Raw genomic sequence first — 14,911 nt, 5'->3', positions numbered from 1 at the left:
CAGTCATCATTCGCTATATCATGTATGGCAGAACCTATCTACAGGCTCCATGTGTGGAGTGACAAAGGGGGGGCACACTGATCACCTCTGATGGGGAAAACATTTCAGATGTCATGCTTATATTGAAATCAAATTTATGTATCTGAGGGTCATTAAATGGGAGTTCTAAGGGGCTGGCAGCGGGAAGATCATTTGTGCTAAGCCTGTGATATACAGTGGTATACAGTGGAGGGGTTGGTTGTGTATACATTAGAAAACTACTGGATGCCGGATTAAAGGAATATAATATACTCTAGATGTTAAGTATGTGGCGCTTAAAAAAAAAATGCCACTCTTAAATGTGTGAAGAACCTGCTCGGCCCGCAGAGTATGCTTAATACCAGGATTGCTTTTTTTTTGGGCAGTCTTCTAGAAAAAAAACAAACAAAAACAAAGCAAAAAACTTAATAGAAAATGATTAAAAAGTCTTATGCACCCCAAAATAGTACGAACAAAGACTACAGGTTGTATCACAGAAAACGAGCCCTCACATCTTGGTATCACCATGGTATCACCACACCACAGAATAACGGTGCATTCGCATGGGTGCTTTTCAGGTGTGAGTTCCGCCCGATAGCGATACGGACAGAGTTAGAGCTTGAAATAACACATTGATTTTAATGCGTTTAGTTACATGAGCGATACTGCGAGACTGAAGAAAAAGAAAATTGCTGCATGTCCTATTTTTGGGTGATCTCACAAGGAATTGCCCATTATTATGTGCAGGATCTTCAGAAAAAAAACAAAAACAAAAAAAAACTAATTGAACTTGTATACCCTGCGATTTGCATGCAAGTACAATGTGATTTTTAACCACTGAAATATCGGAAGTACTTATGAATTAAAAAAAAAAAATTTTTACGCAAAAAATATGCTCCCACCCGGAATTGCAAGTTTCAGAGCGCGATTTCGTCGACGCCTATGTGAATGCACCCTAAAGGCTAACTTGTTATTCTTGCCGCTGTGAATGCTGTAGAAACAAAACCTAAAAACAAAAATTAAAAAAAAGGCACAATTGTGTCCCCACCCCCCTCTGTACAACCCACTTGATTTTTAAAACTCTTACGTACAATATAGTGTACATTAAATTATACTACTAATAATACAACTCTCCTCACCAAGAAACGAGCCCTGCTATGGCAAAATTAGAAAAAGAATTTGGGAAAAAAAAACCACTATGAAATAAGATCAAAAAATCAAGGAAATTTAAAAAAACAAAACAAAAACAAAACAAAAAAAACCCTGTCGTTAAAGGGTTAATCCGGCATCACTAGGAACTGTAGGCCCTGCACCATCATATATTCTGGATTATCAGACAACCAGCGTCCCTGATTCTCCGCCGATGCCATTCCTTTACTTTGCAGGATTGTATTAGACGTTGTGTTAAGAGGTTTTGCGAAAAAGCCACATAAATAAAACATGAGCGATTAATTATACAGTCGCTCCGTAACATAAGAACGAATTATGCATAAAACAGGCAAAAAAAAAACGATTCCACCAGCATTAAAATGGGGGAAAGGTAACAAATCTATATCTGTACGCTGAAAGTTTATTTAGCCTTGATTCGGTAACCAAGTAACGGCCTCCGCCGCTGCGCCGTCAGAGCACCCACCAACAATTCTCATTTCATGGAATCACTGAATACAAACACATTCCCAACAGCCAGCTAATGCCGGGTTTACGTAGGCAGGAAATTAGGCAGTCGATTTAGTTAAGTGAAATCTGCTCAGAGCGAGGCAGATGTCACTTTAATCTTTTCTGAATATTTTCTGAATTCAGCCGCTTAATTTCTTACATTACATGCAGCAATAAACCAGAACCGAGCGCCTATTTATAGGACAAAACGCTCCTGTTTTGGGCAAGTGGCACTTTTTCTTTTGGCGGGTGCATACAATGTACTCAGTCATTATATTTTTTAATCACTTACCCAGTGGGAGCCCTGGAAGGTGAACATTTTCCGAGCGCTCAGCATGGGTGCCGTATTCTAGAGGGGAAAAAAAAAAAAATTAAAAATGTGAAAATTATGAATTTCATGCAGTACTGGTCGTTGCAATCGGATGTGAAAAAAAACACAATCTGTTTAGTCCGCTCTTAAAGAGAACGTGTTATCAGTAGAAGAGCTTTTGTATAAATCAAGATTTTAATGTTAAACATTTTAGCACTTTTGGTGATTTTTCCAGTCTTTGATGTAACGAAGTAGATTTTACAAAATTAGAAAAATTCTCCCGCATTTCTCACACTGACCATTAAGCCCAATAGTGATCGGATACCTCTTGTTCTTTTCAGTAGTCATTTAGTTGTAATCACAGACAGGGTTTTAGTGAAAGATAACACCTATATATAGAAACAACACTGATCCACCATTCAGAAAACTGGAAGTCACAGTTCACCTCCTCCCCCTCACTGCACAGGTCTAAGAGTATCCCCACGACACTACCATGGTAGTCGATGGGTACCCCCTGTCCATTGTGTCCATGAGACTGCTGCAAGGTATTTCTCTTAAAGCTGTTAATTACATCTCAGGCAAGGTGGCACATGCAGTGCACAAAGCTGTCTGAAAAGAGTCAAGCTACGTCTGTACGCCAACTCTGCAGGGACCCAGCACAGGAATGAGGTGGCCAGCGAGTATGAAACGCAGCCCCCCGCGATTTCCATTCCATTCACCTTTGAGCCACATAAAAATTAGCTTATGAGGCTCAAAAGGTGATATACCAGGTTCCCTTTATTAAAAAAAAAAAGTCCTGCAGTATTTACGCTGACCATTAAAAGGGATTGGCCAGTTGTATCTGCGAGATAGGTCATCGATAGTAGATCAGTGGAGGTTCGTTGCCCGGAATCTCAGCTGATCAGCTGTTTGCTGGACCAGTGTGTTCATGCTTTGAGCTGATTTCTGCAGGAAGCAGACAGATCTGTTCTCACTGCAGTGGCCAGGCTTTGTATTGCAAGCTGTGTCCCCATTCACTTCAATGAAAACTTTGCCTGCAATACCAGGTCAGGCCACTGCAGTGAGAAGAGAGCTGTCTGCTTCCTGCAGAAATCAGCTTTGTGCATGAGCACACTTTTTCGGTGAACTGCTGATCAGCAAGGATCCTGGAAGGGGAACCCTCACTGATCTACTATTGATGAGCTATCATGCGGATAGGCCAACGATTGTCAAGTTATACATTAATAGTCTAACTACAAGCTAAATGCTAAAATGTGCTTTTGGGCGAGACAACTTGTTGGGTGCAACATGCTAGTCAGGTCGCTCCAACAATAAATTTTTATGCGACTCTACACAGGAACGATTATTGCTAGTGAATGGAGGCGGAGTGGGCCGGTGATCGTTCCAACCTCCCCACCCACCTCCATTCACAGTAAGCAGGCAGTCGTTCATAAGTGAAGGATTGCCCGTGTACGCTGACTAATTTATTGTTCGGTTTCCAGCATGCAGAAACTGAATTTCTCATTTGTCGCGCAGTCGGTGCATGCATTTACACTGAACGATAACCACCGCAATCTAGACGAGTATCGGCTGGTGTAAGACCACCTTTAGAAGGCCGGGTCTTGGTGCAGCTTTTCTTCAGATGAAAAACAAGTCCTGAAGTGAACCTGACTCATCAATTAATTGAACCACCAGCATACATAACGAGTTTCGAGGCGTCACCTTGCTCTTCCTAAATCAGTAAAACAAAAATAAAAACAATGTGCAGCTTATCTTGGATCTCTAGCCACAACCGTGGACAGAACAGCTCCGAGGAGGAGCCATGTGGCCTCAAAATGATGGTTCTTCAACAAACTGATGAGGCAACTTCACAATTTATTTTTCTTTCAAAAAGTTGGCAAAAGTTTTTCTGGGCATTTCTTTGTGGTTGCCTCCACGCCCCATTCTACAGTGTGGTGTATACCTGGACTGGCAGCACTTCAGCAAAGTTATTTGGCATAACCACCCATCAACCTTCTGTTTCACTATACCTCTAGGGTTCAAGAAGAATGGGGCAGAAGGAAAGTTGATTTTTTCATACATGAAGTGACGTACAACAGCCAGAATGACAAAAAGAAGAACTCTTTTCAAGTTTTTACTGCACCTTACAGATGTTCCACGTTTGCACCATTGGTGACACTGGACGACCTAAAACACCACATCTCCACTGCGACGAAATCCAGAGAGGATATGCCAGGACACGTCTGGGCAGCACTGGACTACCGACCAACAGCGCCCACATGGAACATCTGCAAGGTGCAGTAAAAACTACAAGAGTTCTATCTTTTCAGGTCATTTTAGCTGTTGGATGTCAATTTATGTATGAAAATAAAAATAAATCAGCTTTACTTCTGCATTCTTCTTTTTGCATCACCCTGTACGTTAGGGTTATCTGCATGGGTTGCACTGTCTTTAGCTTGCCTTCATTCTAAGAACCTCTCTCATGTCAATACATGTATGAAGAAATCAGCTCTACTTCTGCACCATTCATTTAAAATTACCCCATATAGGAAACATGACCCACATTCACAATATGTGATGGTCATAGCTCACCACCATTTTATTGTATGTTGCAAGAATATACCATAACATTATGACTGGAGAGGATCCACCTTCTGAGACCTCCATCAATCACAAGGATCAAAAGCCTGAGGTGCCTCCAGTATCTCTCCTGTCTAGAAATAAGGGCGGAAGACAAATGCCTGAACAGGGAAGAAGATGGGGGTATTGCTGTGCAGGGAATATCCGTGATGTTGCTGTAGCAATGGAGCATGCCACAATCTGCGTAGCCGTATTACATGGGCGGGTACGTGACTTCAGGAGCCAAAAAGGGATTCATCTGGAGCCATCACATTTTGTCAAGCACCAGTCCTCCTCGCACTCTTACATCAGCCCTAGATTCCCAAGATGACCCGTCACCGGCTGCACCTGGTGGAATATTAATGGCATTGTAGAACATGAGAGTTGACCCATTTTATACGGAGAGCCGGCATACATAATAAATAACGTAACACGGCGATCTTCGTGGAAATAATAGTTTCAAGCAACTTGTCTCGGCATGTTTGCAGTAAATTATCGATCTTCTACATGGGCCGGCCCGTGTATAATAAGTGTAAGATTTCAGCTTAACTCTAAAGTTGGAACGGAGGAAGTGCAGCAAGAGGGTCAAGAAAGGTGAAGGAACAGGATGTACAAAGTCATAGATTCCTCTTGAGATTCGGGATGTTTGACAAGCCCGGCAGCAGGCAGAGCACTGTGTCTTGTACATTTACCAGACGGCAGGAAGATATTTAGTGCAAGGACAAAAGCTGTAGGAATAAGTCCTTCCGCAGAAGCAACTATACTTGTCTAGAACGTGATCTATGCCTGAAAACGTACATCATATGAAGAGCCACACATCCGTCAGTAAGGCTAGGGCTACGTTGCAACTTTGATCACGCCAATTAATTTAAAAAATTTTAAAAAGTTGGATTTATGATCCATGTGATTTTGCCATCAAACTAACAAGAATTGCCAAGACGTCTTGTTTCCTGTTCTTTCAGTCAAATCACAGCTACGTTGTAGAGACTTTTTGGTTGTGAGATTTGACGTTGTGCAACTCTGACTTAGGCTAACTTCACATGGACGAGTGCGATGTCGGGCTGTGAATCACGTTCCGATATCGCACTCGCCAACATGCGATTTCCCCGCGTGAGGCGTTTTTATCTCAAAACCGCCTCATATCACTTTGGGGAAGTAGCAGTCCTCTGCCGCAGCTGGAGGAATGCGGGGTTTCTTCCACTGTTTTCAATGGGGAAACCTTGTATCGCATGCACCTAGCACATGGTGTGATGCTGCCGCGGACCCATTGAAAACAAAGACTGCTGCGATTTGTTTCCCGCATTCAAAAGAATGGGATTCATATTCATGCATCTCGCAACGAACAAATCTCATGCGCATTTCTGTCCCGTGTGAGAGAAATCGCAGTGCTATATCATCCGAGAAAGCGTCAGAGGACATAACGAAAGCCAGACGGACTCCATTAAAGTCAATGTGGTCCGGTCCGTTATCGGCCGGATCACTACTGGCTGTGGACTTTGTTTACCTTTTTTCACAATGGAACAGAATACCCGGAATCCAAAAACACCAATGTGGACCTTCGCTTATCTTGTACTGATCCCAGTAGAGGAGCGTAAAATCACTTCAAACCAGTTTCTAAGACTTTCTTTTAAAAAAAAAAAAAAGAAAAAACTAGCTCCAAGTTGGGAGTTTCTATGTAGACAGTTCCCATAGCGGCGTGCGGTTAGAATTACATTCATGGTAATTACAATTACATAAAATATTTACAGGGACAAGATAATGGGAAGGAAAGCCCGACCCAAAACAGCTTAATAACTCACACTATGCAAATTCAATGTGACATTTTAAACCCATGTAGCCGTCTGATGCCGGGGAGGGCTGGCGCGGTTTACATTCTCTTCTTGTGGCTGCTTTTTTGATACACTGGGTTGAAGAATAACGGAGCGGCACTATATTCCATAATCCTTTATAAGCTAGGTGTTTAAAAATGCAGCAGCCCTCGGGCAGACAAGGAGTGTGTTGTACTACCGCGCACCTGAGGAATCCGCACATTGCATTAAAACCACTTACAATTCCAGCTTCTCGGCTATCCTCCTAGTTGCTGCTTGCTTTTGCGCTTCCATAAAGCAGTTTCCTCCAAGGTTGTCTTTCTTCAGAAGTTCACGTTCTGACAGATCTGCATGCATAGCGTGACCTTCCCGCGACGCACTATTTAAAGGGGTGTCTGTCATCTCAGTGGTTCCTATTCTATCACTAGCCTTCGGCCCGGCCACCGGCGACTGCTGTGCTCTGCTATTTCTGGCCATAGAAGATGCCGTCGGTTCCACTGGCCACAAGCAGTAAACAACCAGAGGAATCAATAGCTGCAGTGTCTGAAGAACGGAGCACTTTGGAAATAAGCATCTTATGGGTGATTACATGGTTTTGAGATTTTGAAAACACACTGCAATGGGATACTGGAGATGAGAATACTCCTTTCTGCATTTTTGGCTTCCATTCCTAATGGAGGTCACAGAACTGCAGTATGTCTAATCCACTGACGAATCCCTCTATGTTCAGGTTCTTCAAAATTTTCTTCAGTGGAAAATCCACAGTGAATTTGCTGAAAATCCATAGCAGCGGAGGAGGGAGACCCAACTGTGACCTACTGCAGAAGGGCTGATGGAGTGCACCAAATGACCGGCAACTACCAGTGTAAACCACAGTGCAGGCAAGAACTGTACAAACCAAACCTAAATCCTTACTTTATTGCCATGAACGCTGCAGTTTGACACTACCGGCTGTTGCCTGCCAGCCGCCATGCAGGCTGCGGAGAGGCCGACTGGTTTTCTGTAATAGGGTAACTGCACGTGAATCCAGGAACAAAGTCTGACCTCCTAATCCCTTCTTTATCTCACATCGCCTGATTAGCTGCACGTTTATCGGCTACGAAAACAGAAAAAATGCACATAGTATTGGAACACAAAAAGACGTTCTAATAGTCTGTAATCGCCCTCGGCTGTGCGAGTATACCGCAGGTAAGACTGCCAAGTACTACGATGTGACGGACGGCTCACGCAGACAGCATGGAGGCTCCATGTATTAGCAGGAGACGTCTCTTGGCAAAAAGGACCAAGAGCTAAAAATATGAATTGCATATGGACAGACAGCTGCCCGCAATGAAACGCGTAGTGTGTCAGCTCCGCCGCTTTGGAAGCAGAATATTAAACATTTAAAAAGCAAGCAAAGACTTGGCACTAACGGGGGGATTCTTCTTTCTGTGGTAGCAAATATAAGAATTACGGGCAGAGACGGAAACTACAAAATGTAACAAATCAGAGCAAAAGTACAAAACAAAAGACACATAAAATGTAATCCCCTCTCTCCAATATATCTCTATACCCCTCCCTGCCTATACCCCCTCTCTCCCATATCTCTATATACCCCTCCCTGCCTATATCCCCTCTCCCATATCTCTATATACCCCTCCCTGCCTACACCCCCTCTCTCCCATATCTCTATATACCCCTCCCTGCCTATATCCCATCTCTCCCATATCTCTATATACCCATCCCTGCCTATACCCCCTCTCTCCCATATCTCTCTATACCCCTCCCTGCCTATACCTCCTCTCTCCCATATCTCTCTATACCCCTTACTGTCTATATCCCCTCTCTCCCATATCTCTCTATACCCCTTACTGTCTATATCCCCTCTCCCATATCTCTCTGTACCCCTCCCTGCCTATATCCCCTCTCTCCCATCTCTCTATATACCCCTCCCTGCCTATATCCCCTCTCTCCCATCTCTCTATATACCCCTCCCTGCCTATATCCCCTCTCTCCCATATCTCTATATACCCCTCCCTGCCTATATCCCCTCTCCCATATCTCTATATACCCCTCCCTGCCTATATCCCCTTTCTCCCACATCTCTATATACCCCTCCCTGCCTATATCCCCTCTCTCCCATATCTCTATATACCCCTCCCTGCCTATATCCCATCTCTCCCATATCTCTATATACCCCTCCCTGCCTATATCCCATCTCTCCCATATCTCTCTATACCCCTCCCTGCCTATACCCCCTCTCTCCCATATCTCTCTGTACCCCTCCCTGCTTATATCCCCTCTCCCATATCTCTCTATACCCCTCCCAGCCTATATCCCCTCTCTCCCATATCTCTCTATATCCCTCCCTGCCTATATCCCCTCTCTCCAATCTCTCTATATACCCCTCCCTGCCTATATCCCCTCTCCCCCATATCTTTATATACCCCTCCCTGCCTATATCCCCTCTCCCCCATATCTTTATATACCCCTCCCTGCCTATACCCCCCTCTCACATATCTCTATATACCCCTCCCTGTTTATATCCCCTCTCTCCGATATCTCTATATACCCCTCCCTGCCTAAATCCCCTCTCCCCCATATCTCTATATACCCCTCCCTGCCTATACCCCCCCTCTCCCATATCTCTATATACCCCTCCCTGCCTATACCCCCTCTCTCCCATATCTCTATATACCCCTCCCTGCCTATATCCCCTCTACCCCATATCTTTATATAACCCTCCCTGCCTATACCCCCCCTCTCCCATATCTCTATATACCCCTCCCTGCCTATACCCCCTCTCTCCCATATCTCTCTATACCCCTTCCTGCCTATATCCCCTCTCTCCCATATCGCTCTATACCCCTCCCTGCCTATATCCCCTCTCTCTATATACCCCTCCCTGCCTATATCCCCTCTCTCCCATCTCTCTATATACCCCTCCCTGCCTATATCCCCTCTCTCCCATCTCTCTATATACCCCTCCCTGCCTATATCCCCTCTCTCCCATCTCTCTATATACCCCTCCCTGCCTATATCCCCTCTCTCCCATCTCTCTATATACCCCTCCCTGCCTATATCCCCTCTCCCATCTCTCTATATACCCCTCCCTGCCTATACCCCCTCTCTCCCATCTCTCTCTATACCCCTCCCTGCCTATACCCTCTCTCCCATATCTCTCTATACCCCTCCCTGCCTATACCCCTCTCTCCCATATCTCTCTATACCCCTCCCTGCCTATACCCCTCTCTCCCATATCTCTCTATACCCCTCCCTGCCTATATCCCCTCTCTCCCATCTCTCTATATACCCCTCCCTGCCTATATCCCCTCTCTCCTATCTCTTTATATACCCATCCCTGCCTATATCCCCTCTCTCCTATCTCTCTATATACCCCTCCCTGCCTATATCCCCTCTCTCCTATCTCTTTATATACCCATCCCTGCCTATATCCCCTCTCTCCTATCTCTCTATATACCCCTCCCTGCCTATATCCCCTCTCTCCCATATCTCTATATACCCCTCCCTGCCTATATCCCCTCTCCCCCATATCTCTATATACCCCTCCCTGCCTATATCCCCTCTCCCCCATATCTCTATATACCCCTCCCTGCCTATACCCCCTCTCCCCCATATCTCTCTATACCCCTCCCTGCTTATATCCCCTCTCCCATATCTCTCTATACCCCTCCCCTCCCTGCCTATATCCCCTCTCCCATATCTCTATATACCCCTCCCTGCCTATATCCCCTCTCCCCCATATCTTTATATACCCCTCTCTGTCTATATCCCCTCTCTCCCATCTCTCTATATACCCCTCCCTGCCTATATCCCCTCTCTCCCATCTCTCTATATACCCCTCCCTGCCTATATCCCCTCTCCCATCTCTCTATATACCCCTCCCTGCCTATATCCCCTCTCTCCCATCTCTCTATATACCCCTCCCTGCCTATATCCCCTCTCTCCCATATCTCTATATACCCCTCCCTGCCTATATCCCCTCTCTCCCATATCTCTATATACCCCTCCCTGCCTATACCCCCCCTCTCCCATAGCTCTATATACCCCTCCCTGCCTATACCCCCTCTCTCCCATATCTCTATATACCCCTCCTTGCCTATACCCCCTCTCTCCCATATCTCTATATACCCCTCCCTGCCTATACCCCCTCTCTCCCATATCTCTATATACCCCTCCCTGCCTATACCCCCTCTCTCCCATATCTCTATATACCCCTCCCTGCCTATACCCCCTCTCTCCCATATCTCTATATACCCCTCCCTGCCTGCACCCCCTCTCTCCCATATCTCTATATACCCCTCCCTGCCTATACCCCCTCTCTCCCATATCTCTATATACCCCTCCCTGCCTGCCTATACCCCCTCTCTCCCATATCTCTATATACCCCTCCTTGCCTATACCCCCTCTCTCCCATATCTCTATATACCCCTCCCTATACCCCCTCTCTCCCATATCTCTCTATACCCCTTCCTGCCTATATCCCCTCTCTCCCATCTCTCTATATACCCCTCCCTGCCTATATCCCCTCTCCCATCTCTCTATATACCCCTCCCTGCCTATACCCCCTCTCTCCCATATCTCTATTTACCCCTCCTTGCCTATACCCCCTCTCTCCCATATCTCTATATACCCCTCCCTATACCCCCTCTCTCCCATATCTCTCTATACCCCTTCCTGCCTATATCCCCTCTCTCCCATCTCTCTATATACCCCTCCCTGCCTATATCCCCTCTCCCATCTCTCTATATACCCCTCCCTGCCTATACCCCCTCTCTCCCATATCTCTATATACCCCTTCCTGCCTATATCCCCCCTCTCCCATATCGCTCTATACCCCTCCGTGCCTATATCCCCCTCTCTCTATATACCCCTCCCTGCCTATATCCCCTCTCTCCCATCTCTCTATATACCCCTCCCTGCCTATATCCCCTCTCTCCCATCTCTCTATATACCCCTCCCTACCTATACCCCCTCTCTCCCATCTCTCTCTATACCCCTCCCTGCCTATACCCCCTCTCTCCCATATCTCTATATACCCCTCCCTGCCTATACCCTCTCTCCCATATCTCTCTATACCCCTCCCTGCCTATACCCCCTCTCTCCCATATCTCTCTATACCCCTCCCTGCCTATATCCCCTCTCTCCCATCTCTCTATATACCCCTCCCTGCCTATATCCCCTCTCTCCTATCTCTTTATATACCCATCCCTGCCTATATCCCCTCTCTCCTATCTCTCTATATACCCCTCCCTGCCTATATCCCCTCTCTCCTATCTCTTTATATACCCATCCCTGCCTATATCCCCTTTCTCCCATATCTCTATATACCCCTCCCTGCCTATATCCCCTCTCCCCCATATCTCTATATACCCCTCCCTGCCTATACCCCCTCTCCCCCATATCTCTCTATACCCCTCCCTGCTTATATCCCCTCTCTCCCATATCTCTCTATACCCCTTCCTGCCTATATCCCCTCTCCCATATCTCTATATACCCCTCCCTGCCTATATCCCCTCTCCCCCATATCTTTATATACCCCTCTCTGTCTATATCCCCTCTCTCTATATACCCCTCCCTGCCTATATCCCCTCTCTCCCATCTCTCTATATACCCCTCCCTGCCTATATCCCCTCTCTCCCATCTCTCTATATACCCCTCCCTGCCTATATCCCCTCTCTCCCATCTCTCTATATACCCCTCCCGGCCTATATCCCCTCTCTCCCATCTCTCTATATACCCCTACCTGCCTATATCCCCTCTCTCCCATATCTCTATATACCCCTCCCTGCCTATACCCCCCCTCTCCCATATCTCTATATACCCCTCCCTGCCTATACCCCCTCTTCTCCCATATCTCTATATACCCCTCCCTGCCTATACCCCCTCTCCCCCATATCTCTATATACCCCTCCCTGCCTATACCCCCTCTCTCCCATATCTCTATATACCCCTCCCTGCCTATACCCCCTCTCCCCCATATCTCTATATACCCCTCCCTGCCTATACCCCCTCTCTCCCATATCTCTATATACCCCTCCTTGCCTATACCCCCTCTCTCCCATATCTCTATATACCCCTCCCTATACCCCCTCTCTCCCATATCTCTCTATAGCCCTTCCTGCCTATATCCCCTCTCTCCCATCTCTCTATATACCCCTCCCTGCCTATATACCCTCTCTCCCATCTCTCTATATACCCCTCCCTGCCTATATCCCCCCTCTCCCATCTCTCTATATACCCCTCCCTGCCTATATCCCCCCTCTCCCATCTCTCTATATACCCCTCCCTGCCTATATCCCCTCTCTCCCACATCTCTCTATAAACCCCTCCCTGCCTATACCCCCTCTCTCCCATCTCTCTATAAACCCCTCCCTGCCTATACCCCCCCTCTCCCATCTCTCTATATACCCCTTCCTGCCTATATCCCCCCTCTCCCATCTCTCTATATACCCCTCCCTGCCTATATCCCCTCTCTCCCATATCTCTCTATACCCCCCCTGCCTATATCCCCTCTCTCCCATATTTCTATATACCCCTCCCTCCCTATATCCCCTCTCTTCCATCTCTCTATATACCCCTCCCTGCCTATACCCCCTCTCTCCCATATCTCTATATACCCCTCCCTGCCTATACCCCCTCTCTCCCATATCTCTATATACCCCCCACTGCCTATATCCCCCCTCTCCCATCTCTCTATATACCCCTTCCTGCCTATATCCCCTCTCTCCCATCTCTCTATATACCCCTCCCTGCCTATATCCCCTCTCCCATCTCTCTATATACCCCTCCCTCCCTATACCCCCTCTCTCCCATATCTCTATATACCCCTCCCTGCCTATACCCCCTCTCTCCCATATCTCTATATACCCCTCACTGCCTATATCCCCCCTCTCCCATCTCTCTATATACCCCTCCCTGCCTATATCCCCCCTCTCCCATCTCTCTATATACCCCTCCCTGCCTATATCCCCTCTCTCCCATATCTCTCTATAAACCCCTCCCTGCCTATACCCCCTCTCTCCCATCTCTCTATATACCCCTCCCTGCCTATACCCCCTCTCTCCCATATCTCTATATACCCCTCACTGCCCATATCCCCCCTCTCCCATCTCTCTATATACCCCTTCCTGCCTATATCCCCCCTCTCCCATCTCTCTATATACCCCTCCCTGCCTATATCCCCTCTCTCCCATATCTCTCTATACCCCCCCTGCCTATATCCCCTCTCTCCCATATCTCTATATACCCCTCCCTCCCTATACCCCCTCTCTTCCATCTCTCTATATACCCCTCCCTGCCTATACCCCCTCTCTCCCATATCTCTATATACCCCTCCCTGCCTATACCCCCTCTCTCCCATATCTCTATATACCCCCCACTGCCTATATCCCCCCTCTCCCATCTCTCTATATACCCCTTCCTGCCTATATCCCCTCTCTCCCATCTCTCTATATACCCCTCCCTCCCTATACCCCCTCTCTCCCATATCTCTATATACCCCTCCCTGCCTATAACCCCTCTCTCCCATATCTCTATATACCCCTCACTGCCTATATCCCCCCTCTCCCATCTCTCTATATACCCCTTCCTGCCTATATCCCCTCTCTCCCATATCTCTCTATATACCCCTCCCTGCCTATATCCCCTCTCTCCCATATCTCTCTATACCCCTCCCTGCCTATATCCCCTCTCTCCCATATCTCTCTATACCCCTCCCTGCCTATATCCCCTCTCTCCCATATCTCTATATACCCCTCCCTCCCTATATCCCCTCTCTCCCATATCTCTATATACCCCTCCCTGCCTATGTCCCACATTGCTCTACATTTCCCTACATCAATGTTTCCTAGGTCAGCATAGCCCCTTATTCTATATCTCTTCATATATATTGTCTAAAACCAATTATAATGTAGAAGCCCCAGCAGGTTTATGGGACATCACTGATGACATCACCTGTTGGGGCTTCTTATTGGCTGCAGCAGTCATGTGAGTAAACTACCATGTGACCACTATATATAAAAATTTATACTCGTCCCACTGCCACCAATGCCCTCATTTATCGAAAAAAAACCTTAAAACATTGAAAATTTTAAAAAATATATAAAATTAAAGAACAATATCACAATTTATATTCAAAAAGAAAATCCTGAAATCCTGCAGCTCTCCCTCCGGTCAGTAAGGGTACCGTTACATTTGGGTGGGGGGGATTATAGCCCTAATTCTCACCATCACCGTCCCATACACGAGCGGCCGCAGACAGGCCACTGCGCCGGGACTCACGCACTTGTTGGAGCTGCTTTGTTTTCAGCAGAACTAAACCAAGCGACTGTCGAGCCGCATCAACAGAAGGCGCTCAATGTTTACAGAGGACGGAGGCGGGCGACCAGAATTACCCCGACTAGCTCCGCCTCCACTCACTTGAACGACTATGGCTCCTGTGTAAAGCACAGAAGTGATAGTTGGGCGTTAGCCCGTAGGACGCTGTTGGGCACTTATAAGCTGTGACCATCACCTATTG

At 46.7% G+C, this 14,911-nt stretch overlaps 1 protein-coding gene across 1 annotated transcript in view; it reads right to left on the bottom strand.

Annotated features, from left to right (window-relative positions):
- LRP12 (LDL receptor related protein 12) overlaps positions 1 to 14,911 on the bottom strand; it is a 56,685-nt gene that overhangs the window by 19,399 nt on the left and 22,375 nt on the right. The window contains exon 3 of the mRNA XM_066578090.1: positions 1,967 to 2,023. Coding sequence (XP_066434187.1) covers positions 1,967 to 2,023 — 57 coding nt within the window. The remainder of the gene's footprint in view (positions 1 to 1,966; positions 2,024 to 14,911) is intronic.

The sequence above is a fragment of the Eleutherodactylus coqui genome, chromosome 9 (assembly GCF_035609145.1).
Source record: "Eleutherodactylus coqui strain aEleCoq1 chromosome 9, aEleCoq1.hap1, whole genome shotgun sequence".
Taxonomy (NCBI): Eukaryota; Metazoa; Chordata; class Amphibia; order Anura; family Eleutherodactylidae; genus Eleutherodactylus; species Eleutherodactylus coqui.
The sequence above is the reverse complement of the archived record's forward strand: the minus strand, read 5'-3'. Positions and strand labels throughout refer to the sequence as shown.